General features: G+C 30.1%; 2 protein-coding genes across 2 annotated transcripts; both read right to left on the reverse strand.

Annotated features, from left to right (window-relative positions):
- On the reverse strand, window positions 942-3444 carry LOC109362010. Its single transcript, XM_019607587.1, has 2 exons — window positions 3102-3444; window positions 942-1264 (listed from the first exon to the last, which is right to left on the reverse strand). Exons 1-2 carry the CDS (start codon window positions 3357-3359, stop codon window positions 1040-1042), a joined length of 483 nt encoding a protein of 160 aa, XP_019463132.1. The 5' UTR covers window positions 3360-3444; the 3' UTR covers window positions 942-1039.
- On the reverse strand, window positions 9339-13301 carry LOC109361702 (protein SUPPRESSOR OF GENE SILENCING 3-like). Its single transcript, XM_019607228.1, has 5 exons — window positions 11746-13301; window positions 11205-11499; window positions 10807-11051; window positions 10018-10175; window positions 9339-9696 (listed from the first exon to the last, which is right to left on the reverse strand). Exons 1-5 carry the CDS (start codon window positions 12778-12780, stop codon window positions 9492-9494), a joined length of 1938 nt encoding a protein of 645 aa, XP_019462773.1. The 5' UTR covers window positions 12781-13301; the 3' UTR covers window positions 9339-9491.

A 13632-nucleotide genomic window follows, 5' to 3' on the forward strand; every position in this document is an offset into this window, starting at 1 on the left:
TATTAATCAAAATACATATAGAGGAGTTAATCTTTATATATGTTTAGTACATATATTTTTTATACTATGAAGGATATATAATCACAAGTGTTACTTCCAAAAATTAAACTCTTCATTTCTTAATCATTATGAACACTAGCGAAATTTTATATAATTAAATTAACACATTGTTAGTTTACAATACTTTATATAAAATATATTAATAGTTGAATGTGATTTATAAACAATATTCTTTTAATCAATAGTATAGTTAGAAACATATTAACTAATTTATTAAAGTGCAATAAATATATATATATATATAATTAGTCTAAAGTTTTTATATATTGTTGATATAACATCAAAATTTTATTTATATACATATATTTAAAAGTTAATATTAATTAAATATATACAGTAAATAAAAAAATTTATAATATCAATATATACATTTTTATTTATTTATTAAACTAGATCTACATGTCCATCAGACATAATATGTAAAAAGGATTTACATTTTTTATAAGCACATATTTTTTTAGTACAATAAAGAATGTTGAAGATTGTGTAACTAATCAAAATTGAATGAATAAAATAGTCAAAATTTTACTGAAATTGAAAGCCATTTACGTTTTAAACATACTTTCCCCAAGGCCATGTATGCAATGCCCCAGTGGCCAATGGTTGGTAGTCACATCTCATAATTGATAATTCATAATTCTTTATCATCCAAAAACCAACTGGTAAATAGACTATAAAAGAAAATTATTATTCATTAATGTCATGATACGTTGGGCATGATGACATCAAACTAAAGTTAAATCAAGGTTTACCAGACATATTAAATTAGAGTTATAAAGAACTTTCTAGTGTGACTATGTCCAACTTCAGAGCTTTAAAAATATGCTTCTCTTTTCAACTTTTATCATATTAAATAATGAAAGAATCATTATGAGAAACTAGGGCCCAAAAAAAGAACTGGGTAAATTAATCAGGAAAGTGTTCACAATGATGAAAAAAAATCTGTCATAAACAAACAATGGGTACATAAATTTCATAATCAGTTTTCTTTTCTTTTCCTAAGCTTTTGAGTTGAAGGGCCATCAGATTCAGATGTAGAATCTAGGCCCAGACATTTGAGAAATGTTACTCTTGCTAATCTGAAATAATAGCATGGATGGAGGAAATACAATGATGAACCCTCCCTCTCTGCAATCTCTTCTCTCACTATCCTTGTGCTTGGGCATGTTGCTATCTCACCTTTTATACTTAGGTTCTCTACCCCCTGTCAAAATACTGTCAGTGCGTATGCTCAATTCATTTGTACGGTTTTGTGTTTGGTGAGTATGTTTGATCTTTTTGTTCTTTTTGAACTTTGTTACTACATGGATAGAAGAACAGAAAATGAATTTATCCAACTTTTAGATCAAGATCAATCATACACATAAAAAGGACATCATTACAATATGTTTATTTCCCACTCCACACTCCCAAACCAAATTCTTATTCAAATTAAATTCAATATTTCATCCAAAACATATCATCACCATTAATTTACATACTCGCTAGTAAGGAAAAAATGTAATATTTATACACCATTAGTTTACAAATTTATATATAGTTAACGTAATAAAAAATACAAGTCATCAAAAGATTCTTTCCCTCAATAAGAATGCAACAACTTATAGAATGAACATCTATTAGATGTCAATGTGATTTAGTAGTTAACAATGTGAACAAAAATCATCTATGTCAAAATAACTTTATCCTTCTATTATCAATCATTCAGATACTACCTTGTGTAATAATGTTGTTAACTTAAAAAACAATTTAATATTTATTTAATATATATCTATCAAAATCCTATTAACAGTAATGGGTTGGGCATAGGAAAATGATATAAGATTTCACTTCTAACAATTTAGTAGAATTTCCAACCACTGAAATAGGATGTTCATTGTTCAGTAAAACGGGATGAGTAGTTATTTATTCAAGAGAAAGATAGAGTGTAAAAGAGTTTCATTAGGAGTTTTATAAAAAAATAGATCAAAATAAAAACTTAACTAGATGGTCCACATTTATTCTAACAGAATGTACTTGACTTTTAACAACATTAAAATCCGTTGCTAAATGTTTGGCACCTTTTTTGTCAAGCCTGATAATATGAGAATTAACATGAGCTAATGGTGCCACAGGATGTCAACTGGTTGAAATATATGGTCTCTGAAAGTGCATAGTTTTGCATATTATTTTAAGAAGATTGAAAAGGATTTAAGGTGGTAGGAGAAACACAGATCTTGTCTCATATGATTAATGTGTCAATCATAATAAAACGAAAATAACAATTAATGAAAAAATTAAATTTTTAATTGACATATAATATTTTTATTGGCAGCAAGAAATATCACACATCACATGAGACCAGATATGAGACATTAGATTTGTGTGTATGTTCGGCTAGGAGATGGAAATCAATCAAATGCTTGCAAATATAAATTCATCAATGTTTTGCTTTAAAAAATGGCTTCCAGTCTCTTGCTTTCAAATGTGCTAAATCAGTTAAAGTATAAGGCTTGAATTTTTTATGTTACTTTGTTACGAGATTAATTGATATTCCTCAAGGCATCATAGGCAAATAATTATAAAAGAGAGAATCTTTTTTCATTAAACATTTATGATAGAGTATTGGATATACCAAGTTAATTTTCGTTCTACACCTAAGTTAGAAATATTTGTTTCATACCTGACTCAAAATTTCCTTGCCTTAGTTATATGAATAGGGCAGTACTGAACTCTAATATTGTACTGAACTCTATAATATTAAGAACTTAAGGGATGAATTTTTTTAAATTATTTAATTTAAAAATAAATTAAAATATGAACCATTGAAAATTTATTTTTGGCACAGGTAAAAGATTAACTATGCAGCAAAGGATAATTATGAACGCCAAGTAGAAAAAATTATCACAAATACAAGAAACAAAAGATAAAGTTTTGAACTTGAAGAACAAATCAACAACAGGAATAAGGTTAGAAAACCGATCAATCTATGTTGAATTTATTCATTAAGCTTCAGCTTAAAGAAAAAATGAAATTAAAAAGAAGAAAAATGGAGGGTGTACCCGTGAAATCTGAAGACGATTGGTTAGAGGTGTGGAAGAGGATTGGTTGTTGGTGAGTAGTTTTTGTGAGTGGTGAATATCGGCGGTGGATGCAGAAACGGTGGTGGTGGCGGTGGTTGAATCGTGGGAAGTTTCAAAAGCAATGGGTGAGAAAAATAAAAGAATGAAGATGAGGAGAAGAAAGAGAATGAGTTGAATCCATATGAGGCATGTGATTGTAGAAGTTTCTATGGTAAACTCTTCCCTGAAATCAAACATATCTATTCACTTAGTGAAGGAAGAAGATGAGATGAGCAAAGCTAGTGAGTTGAAGATTGGTAGAAATTAGAAAGTGGGGACAGGGTCAAACCTGGTACAAATATGTTGTGTTAGTCCATGTATTATGGTGTATTATGAAGTTGTGATTGGTCAGAAAAAATATATTAAAATTAAAATTTAATTATCAAATATTTTGGGTACCAAATATTAAGTGTCATAAATTGTGGGACAACTGATGCACATTCATCAAATATGAATAAAATAAATGGCTTCATTACAACATTTGGTTTCACTATTTTTTAGTATTAACAACCATATCCTCTCACATCATGTATAGGAAATAAATCTTTTTTTTATAAATGTTGGCTTTTAATAAATATTATTTTCAGAAATTAAACACTCCAATGTATAGTTTATTTAAATATCTAATATAATCTTATATTATTAAATCAATGTTTTATTCTTTTTTAAGATGAATATTTCTCTTAATAAATATTACTTTAAGAAATCTATTTCTTTATCTTTTAGTTTACTTAAGCATCTAGTAGAACCTTACACATTATTGTTCCTTTCAATTGTTCAATTGACTTCACTTGTATATACTAATATGTATATATTTTTTATACTTTCAGTAATATTATAGATTATCCATATGTAAATCATTATTAACTTTCAAATAAAAGTACTACAAATCAATTGTGGATAATATGCTAATAGTGTAAAAAACTTTATATTGACAACTCATAACTTATTTATAATTAAAAGTAGACATGAAATTTTGTTGACATGTGTATAGATATAAGACGGTTATTGTATTTAGACATTATATATTGCATGATAACAATATGTATTATTAGTGATAATAAGTTTTTGAGTAAATACTCATTTCAGTTTTTCATATATTTTGACCTAAGCAATTTGATCTCTATTAAAAAACTTAAATTAAGAAAGCTCACAAAATCAATACTAGAAATAAGTAAGGACAATACTTCAAATTTGACATATGATGGCCTAACAAGACAAGCTCTTGCCTTAAGTTTGCAACATAATAAAAAAAATATTTAAGTTAAAATTTAATTACTAAATATTTTTTGACTAAACACAAACATGTAGGATATTGAGTGGTATAAATTATGGGATAACAAATGTTCTCCCATCAAATATGTAAAAATATGATTAAATTAAATGACTTCACTACAACATTTGATTTCACTTTTTTTAAGTATTAACAAGCATATCCTGGTTAAAAAATAAATCTTTTTGATAAATGTTTCTTAATTTTTTTTTATAAATGTTGCTTTTAATTAATATGACTTCCAGAAATGATAGACTTTAATTTTTGGTTTACTTAAATATCTAAGAAAATCTTAAATTACTGATCAATGTCTTATTTTATTTTATTTTATAAATGTCTCTTAATAAATATCATTTTTAGAAATTGAATTATTTATCTTTTGATTTACTTAAACTAGTAGAGACTAACAAATTATTGTTCCCTTCACTTGTTTAATAGCAATTTTACCTAAGCCTGTCAAACTGCTCTAATAACCTAATATACATATATTTAATATTAGACTATATAATATTTTAACATAATGTTTTATCTTAATTCTATGCACGTCTCTAGTGCTTGATGTTAATATGATTTTAAAATCATATCACATGGTACTCACAGAAATTGGATTATCACTATTTTCCCTTTCCTTTTTACATTTGAAGACCTAATAACTTATAATTTAATTTGTATATACTAATATTGTATGTATTTTTTTACACCGTCAACAAATTACAGACTATTCATTTGTAAATCATAATTGATTTTCAAATAAAAGTAATACAAATTAATGATGGATAATATACTGACAGTATAAAAAACTTTATATTAACAATTAATAACTTATTTACAATTAATAGCAGACATGAAATTTTGTTGGCATATTTATAGATATAAGGCAATTACTTACTGTATTTAGACATTATATATAGCATGATAACCATATGTTTTATTGGTGATAATAAGTTTTTGAGTAAATACTTATTTTAGTTTCTCATGATGGCCTAACAGTTTAATCTCTATTGAAAACCTCGAACTAAGAAAACTTGCGGAATCATTACTTGAAATAAGGACAATACTTAAAATTTGGCCTATGATGGCCTAACATGCCAAGGTGTCCTTAAGTTTGCAACGTGGTCAAAACTTGCTCATGTTAAGTATTGATTTGGTCTCACCTATTCTAAACCCTATTCCTAAGGTGAGCTCAAGTATATATATCATTCAATTGATAAATTACATTTATCACCATAATTCATAAGAGAGTTTATAGAGTTCATAAAAAGAAGTTTGTTTGTATTTTCCCCCTTACCAGCCTAAGTATTTTTTTATAGAGGCAATATTGTTTTAGTTGAAAAAATTGATAATATAATGACCTAGTTTTATCAACAGACATTTTCTTGATTTCTCCGTTCAACATTATTATTTTTTCATATTTAAAAAAATTGTGCATTAGGCTTTGGACCTATAAATCCACTAAAACTAACTAACACAAAATACATTGGTTTGATTCAAAATTCTAGACAAATTTACAAGCTTAAAATCAATTTAACCCACTAAAATGGGTTTGATTTTAGCCCAATCTTAGACAAATGATATCTTAATGAGGACTAAATTGTGTAATGAAAATTTTCATGATTAAATTGTAAACAAGATTTATCTTAAAAAACTTATTTGACGAATATTTAAAAAAAATATGGATAAAATTGGGATTTTTATTTTTCAAATACAAAGCATCTAAGTAATATTTGAATTTTTTATTTATAGAAAATGTTACCAAGTATCCTAAAAGCATTGTTTAAGAAAATATAAAATAATCAAATAAATATTAGAAGTACAAAGCAATTTACTTATGTAATTTCTTATTGCAACCCTATTTTATAAATTATTATGTTTTTAAATAGCCAAACTGCATGTACTTTACCCAGAATTTGCAACCATAATCCTGTTTTTTGAATGATTCTAAGTAGCTAAACTACGTCGGTTATACTATCCCTAAGTAAGTGTAACAACTATATGCATGATATGATATTAAGTTAAAAAATGAAGGGCCAAAATCATGACATTTTTTCATTTTTATTGATTTATTTTTACATTGGGCAATTAAACCCAATTACTTTCATTATTTTTTCTCAGTTCCTACCAACCCGAGTCCTTTTCTCCACCAGCAAAACATGTAATAATCTCATATTATATTTATAAACACCATTCCTCTATGTCATGCGTATGATATTGTAGCATATAAGACCATGAAACATATTTATTGAGCAAAACAGAAGTGTGCCAGATTCCCCAACCCCCCACAGGAATCTACCCAACAAGAATAGCAGAATCATTTGGGCTGCCTTGTTGCACATAAAATAAGCATATTTTCAAGTATAGTGTGTACATATAATAAATTAAATCTTAAATTCTCAATATTAAAACAGGAAGGTGATAATGAAGCTTGCATAATTCTAGTGGAGACTGTTGTGAAACATGATGCTAAAAACTCCATTTCTTTGCTCAAACAACTTCATTTAGTTGATCTAGTACATCTTTAACATTACTACTCTCTCTCTTTCTGTACAAATATATTTATATTACCATCTTTCTTTTGCAACTATCAACTAGTTATGCCATACCTATGTCTCTAATACACAATATAGATTATTGAATATTAGAGTATAATTAACAAAGATTAAAGGTTCCTTACATATAAAAGGAGAGCTTGTAGCTTTTAGTAACTAGCTTTCAAAAAGACTTTGTTTAACAAAATTAGCTTGTAACTCTGTGTGTTTTTAGCTGTGAAGATATTCTTCCGTAAGAAGTAGAAGTAGAAGATGGAGTATTTGTACATTTTCAAATTGTGTTCTTTTCTGTATCATCTATTCAATTATTGTAATCATTATGTTACATTTCACCTAAAAGATATTTGTAATTATTTTATATCCCAAAAAAATAAGAAGAGTTGATTGGTTAAAAAAACATGGGAACAAAATTGCATATACTTCAAAATAAAGAAATAAAAATGCAATTGAGTCTATATGATAAAGGGATAAGTCAAAAATAGTGTAGAACAACTAACAAGGTTTCTCTCCACATGGAGAGGCAAATGGTTGTTTTTTTCTTCATATTTTCAATGTCAAAAATGTGATTTCATAGCAAATATAAGGATAAAAATGTCATTACAATTTGACTTTTGTGTATTATTGTGTGGCATTTGCTAAATGGAGAGGATCATTTCTCAGATCAACTACTTCGCACTCTAAAGTTTTTGATGATATAATATCAGATACAAATATGTCACAGTGTTTGACGCAGACACAACATAAAACCTATTAGAATAAAATATTGATATGTAAAACCTATTATTAGAATGAAATAATGATATGTAAAACCTATTATTAGAATGAAAAGAGAGTAATTTATAATCAATTATTTGAAAGTTTTTTTTAATGAACAAAATAGAAATAGAATGGTAATATTAGAATACACTACTCGCTCGGTAGTGTGTTCTCAAATGGCCTATAAGCTAAAAAGAGTAAGATATTTTGATCCTCATATAAGCTGGGAAACACAAAATATAACAAACATACATGAGGAAATATGCATCAACTCTACCTTGCTAACTTTAGTTTGGTTGTTAGAAATTTAAACCATTGTAAACTTTATTTTTCATGTATCAATAATAGTTTGCTCATCACATGCATGCAATGTCAGACAATGTATCACATTTTAATTTTTGACTCCCAAAACAGGGAAATGCTCTCATTATTAAGGTCATGAATGGAGTCAACCAAAATATTTTCTGTCTTGTTGGATGAACATCGTACAACATGATGCTTAATTCAAGAGGAACTTGGCATCAAATGAAAAAAAAACAGAGACAAAACTAAGATATACATCATATAAGCTTTAAGGCAAATAACCTAACTTGAAAAATGTGACAGAGGAAATAGTTAACAAAGTGCATTCAATAACAAACCAGTGTTGTCGATAGCAGATAATGGCCCATGGCGGTTCCCAAATTCAACCATCATAATATTGCGAGCAAATACTGAATATCAAATACAATTGATAAAAAATAATTAAAAATAAAACCACATAAAAATCCACATTTTAAAAACTTCACTTAAAAAATAACATAAAATACAAATAATGTATTTTACTAAATATATTAGGAAATAGTAATAATAGTTTAATAAAATTAAAATTCTTCTAAAAAAACAAAATTACAGTTTAAAAAAAAAAAGAATAGTAGTTTTAAAATAAAATAATATAAGTACATAAGTAATATAATAACAGTTCAGAAAAAATAAAGAAAAAGGAAAACAAAGAGACGACAGAGGACAACAACGACAACATACGACAACATTGACGATAGAGGCAAAAGCTGGTTGTAGACTATAGAAGTTGTAGAGAGGGGAAGAGTTTCTCTAAAATTAGAAAGGGGTTAGAGTTTAACCTAAATTTGGGCTTAAAAACTTGACCCAACCTATTATTTATTTCAACAAACCTACCTAGAAAAGTGCATTTACCCTAAGTTCTACCTTTTCTGCCATAGCGATTCCACTGCCACTACCATACAGCCATAATGTCGCTTTCGTATAATGGCAGACAAGGCCATGTGACAGCTTTTTGAAATAACTAATGACGATTGGCTAGAAAAAAACCACGACTATTTGCCATGACGTTGCCATGGTTATTTCTTTATAAAGAAGTAACCGATTCAAAGTTGATCATAATATTGAATCAGTCAATTTCTTTAGAAGCAACACAACTAGGATGGACTCATGATCCCAATCAAGCCCCTCCACATATCAAACAAGATGGAGTAAATTTGGATCCACTCCTATGACATGCCCATCTTGTTTTTGATATAAGCCTGGTTACTATTCATAAATTTATACAGAAAAACACAAAATAGGACCAATCACATCAAATATTTAGCCAATGGTATCAAAGATCAGCAAAGATGCATAATCATTATTTTAGCAAACTTTCAATCCAAAAAGAATTTATTGTCTCCATGTACTAAAGGACAAACAGAAATAGAGTTTTTTCTAATTCTCAAGTCATAAAATGCTGATGGAATTTGTTTATGCCCGAGATGGGGCATATTTCTCCATGAGCTTGGCCTTTTCCTCATTGAATTTTTTTTCCAACTGCACCTCTTCCTCCAAATACCTCAGCTTTAGTGTCGCAATATTGTCCTCATGAGATTGGCGGAGCTTCTCCTCTTCAGCAACATATTTACTCATTTCTGTACCCTGAATCTTAACAACCTCTTCATACTCATCCACCCTATGATCCAAAAAAAAAATCAAAATAAATCATAACCATTGAAAGTTATAAATAGCATAAGTGCACAACCAAAACAATGGGGATCCAAACATTCTTTCAATATATGTCTATGCATCTCTTCGATACAAAAACAAAAATTAGAGTCATGTGAAATTAATTTTCTTTCAAATTAGCCTTAGGCAATCTATTTTAGAACCACCTAAAAGATATTGCTTTCCCCATAATTTACATAACACATATAAACATCGGATGTGAAAAATAATTATTTGGGATTATCGCAACTAAATCCAACATATAATATGAGGGAATGACATTCCATACTTGATTCTATGTTCCTTTTCATTTAAAGATTTGGTACTTGACTGCTTCATCTCTTCACGTTTCTCCTGCTGCAACCTCTCAAAATCTTCTTCCTTTGCATTCCTTAAATCATGAATGATTCTGATCTGGTCCTTGAAAAATTGCTCTTGCAAGTACAACTTTCATTGAGACACAATTTACAATGGTTAGAAGAGGTAAAAAGAAACATCATAGATATTTTGTGACCAATGAAGAATACACTAGTGACAATTGCTAACTGAGAAGGAAAAGCAAATTGAGCCTCAAGTCATTATGTGGGGATAAAATATTACTTCTTTAAATTGAAAATAGACAATGCTTGTTGTATTATATATTTTATGAATATCATTAGATAAAATAGCAAAAGAATATGCATCATACTTCACTAAAAAACATATGCAATTTTCCTTCACTAAATATTTACAAGAACGGGTCTTGTTCTTCTAATGCATTATAAAAAACATCCCTTTTAAATAAACTATAGCATTTTGGGATATGCAACTTACTACCAATGCACATTGATTAAAAAGAAGACGATAAGGTGTGAACAAATTGGACAAACTCAACATTATATTTTCTTCCTAGCTCCTCAACAATGACAAGTTAGACAGAAATTCTACAAGCACACAAATCACATCATATACAAAATCGTTTGAATCATAAAGAGAAGGCAAGTTTGAGTGTGTTTAGCTTATCCATGCTTTCTCTAACAAAGCTTTTGTACATCCCCATAAATATAGGTTACCATAAAGATTCAGATGTTAACATTACCTCTTCGCTAGTTTCGTCATGTTGCTTTTTGGTTCTAAGCCTTACGATATGACTTTCATCCATTGTCTGCCGCATTCTCTCAGCCATTACACTTAAAGATTCTTCTAGAATTTTTTTGTGTTTTTCGTATTTTCCAGCCTTGGTCACCCAATAGTGAAGTTGTTCGTTGTCCTCACCCATTTTACGAATTTCTTTTACAACCATCTCCAGGAATGATTTCATCTCATACTTAAGCTGAGTTTTGCCTATGTGATTTCAGATAAAACAAACAAAAGAAAATAAGCACATTGTCTCCATAAAAATTGTTTTGCTGACATGCAACTAATACTCATCAAACAACCTGCATGGCCTGAGTATGACAAAGAAAATGAAATGAAGGAGGAAGGATGAAAAAGAACCTTGAGAATGCCTGTTAAATAAATTCATGTCTTCTTTTAGAGCCATGTAACCATAGAGCTGACGTTGTCCACCAGGGAGAAATAACTTTCGGCGACCAAGCCAAGCATCTCGACCAGTTCCTTCATCCACAAAATGCTTATGTAGACGCTCTGCCTCAATATAACCTGTAGGTGACTTTTCAAATATCAAAAGACTCATCCCTCGATGACCTTGTGGGCTATAGGCGTGTCGAGCTTTTGTAGCAGCATATGTGCTAAAGTACTCTAGAAGCTCCTGGTTACCCATACCTATCCACTAAATACAAAGAAAAATATGGATTTAACTCAGGAACGATTTTGTTAAATTAAGAATGTTTTGCTATATTAATACAAGAAAAAAAAGGGACGGACCAATTCACAAGGCTCCCACCTAGTGGGGTTTGAGGAAGGTGGATGTACACAGTCTTACCCTCACAAGATAATAGGATATTTCCAGGATTTGAGCCCATGACCTCTAGGTCACAAGGTAATTTTTGTTGCAAATATGAAAATATAGTTATACCTTCTCATTTTCAACTTGTTCAAGTTGTGTATTCTGAATAACAACCATCGGAGGCCAAACTATTTCATGATCCTTCTCCCCACATTTTAAACCTTTCCATTTACCATATACTTCGCCAAATGGAATTACTGAAGTGCCTCTTTTGTATAATTCCTCATCTAAAATTGTAGCAAACTCCCTATGGATCTTCACCCTTTTTGACCCCTTTGTTTTACAATGATTCATCAGAGGCTGCACACCTCTGTACCATTCAATAGAACCAGGACCACCTTGACAAGCTGGACAGTGCCACTGCCTATCTGGTTCGTTGATCTGTTCGACAGTTAGGGTATCCAAAGTTGCAAAGAATTTCTTAAACCACTTGTTGTTCTTATAAGTCTCATGGCTCTTTTGACTATAATCAGAATCATTATCATCACTCAGCAGATCATCATCAGTATCCTCCATATCATCAAAATCCTCCTCCACTTCATCATCAACATCAGTGTTCTTTACAGAAGACTTCAATGCAGTTTCATCAGTTACCTTGTTAACATCACCACTTATGGACTGCTCATAAATAGTTCTAGATTTCCAATTCCACCCCTTCTCAAGAGGAGCCCGAACTAACGGATTTGAATTGACACTGTAGCTTTGAGGTCCTGTTGCAGTGAACTGGGGCCTTCCATTTCCTCTACTGGCAGCTCTCCTAAAGTCATCATTTTGTGTCTGCCATGGATTTCCAGAACCCCTTCCGACCTCAACATGATTCCAAGTGCTAGGATTTTGTGCCATCCTTGTGTTTGCCGCTGCTCTAGCTCTATTCTTGGATTTCCTTGATTGTACCTCCCACTCACCATCATCTTGTCCTCTGCCTATGTTAATATCAACAAGACCCTGACTCAATTTCTCAACCTTTGGTTGAGGTTCAACTATTACTTTCCCTTTGGAAGAAGAACCACCACGTTCAGTTATGCCTTTCTCTTTGGAAGAAGAAAAACCATCATGTTTAGAGGAAGGAAAAGGTCTTGCAAGTGCTCCTCTTCTTGAACTCATTCTGCAGGTGCTCAGTTGTGGATAACTGGTTGATCTCACTTGTCAGTCAAGCATAAAACTGGAATTGATAATGTTCATAAAGAATAATAAAACATATGGTTGAGTGACGGTGAAAAAATATTACACGGGCAGTTGATCAAAATTGAACTCTTTTATATTGCTTAAAAAAAATACTAATATAAAAGATATAATGCCTAAACTAACATTCACTATCTTCTACTCATCAAAACAATTGGGAAGAGGGGTGGGAATAAAACCATAAATCCAAGCTAGAAAATGAATTATAGGACGATACGGATCAAATAGAAAAATCAATAATATGGAGAAACTATTAATTTCATAATAGCAAACCAGTTTGAGAGAGGGAAAATGCAAGGTTTCAAATAGATGTTGTGGTCACAATTTCATAGACTCACAAGACCTTGACGTTACAAACTGTTGAAGACAAATGTTTAAGTCTGGGATGTAGTTTTAGATCCACCCTAAACCTTCACATTCAACATCTGTAGCGGTTGTGGCCCCAAATTTAAAACAAAAAAGCAACAAGCAAGCCTTAACCCCACTAGGTGGGGTCGGCTGTGGACCCAAATTTAAAATCTTGGAAAAAAATTAAAACCTAGTCCCGCTGTTGCATACAAATCGTAAATATGATAATCAACATCCTCTACACTATCCAAAGATCTGATTCCAAATATAGGGAAAATGATTAATGAAAGCTTAAGTTGCAGGAGAAAAGGGTAGATAAAAAAAATAGATTTTCACATAGATATGTGAAGATACATGCAAGAAATGAATGAAACGCAGAAAGAGGATGTAGTACACAACAATACCTTAGTGATCGATAGCAAATTC

Source organism: Lupinus angustifolius, chromosome LG12 (genome assembly GCF_001865875.1).
Source record: "Lupinus angustifolius cultivar Tanjil chromosome LG12, LupAngTanjil_v1.0, whole genome shotgun sequence".
Classification (NCBI taxonomy): domain Eukaryota; kingdom Viridiplantae; phylum Streptophyta; class Magnoliopsida; order Fabales; family Fabaceae; genus Lupinus; species Lupinus angustifolius.

Coding starts and splice junctions, on each gene's coding strand:
- LOC109362010 (XM_019607587.1), bottom strand. CDS start 3,359: ATGTTTGATTTCAGGGAAGAGTTTACCATAGAAACTTCTACAATCACA. Junction 1,265..3,101: donor ATCGTCTTCAGATTTCACGG/GTACACCCTCCA, acceptor GTATTTTGACAG/GGGGTAGAGAACCTAAGTAT.
- LOC109361702 (XM_019607228.1), bottom strand. CDS start 12,780: ATGAGTTCAAGAAGAGGAGCACTTGCAAGACCTTTTCCTTCCTCTAAA. Junction 11,500..11,745: donor AACAAGTTGAAAATGAGAAG/GTATAACTATAT, acceptor CTTTGTATTTAG/TGGATAGGTATGGGTAACCA. Junction 11,052..11,204: donor ATTTAACAGGCATTCTCAAG/GTTCTTTTTCAT, acceptor GAAATCACATAG/GCAAAACTCAGCTTAAGTAT.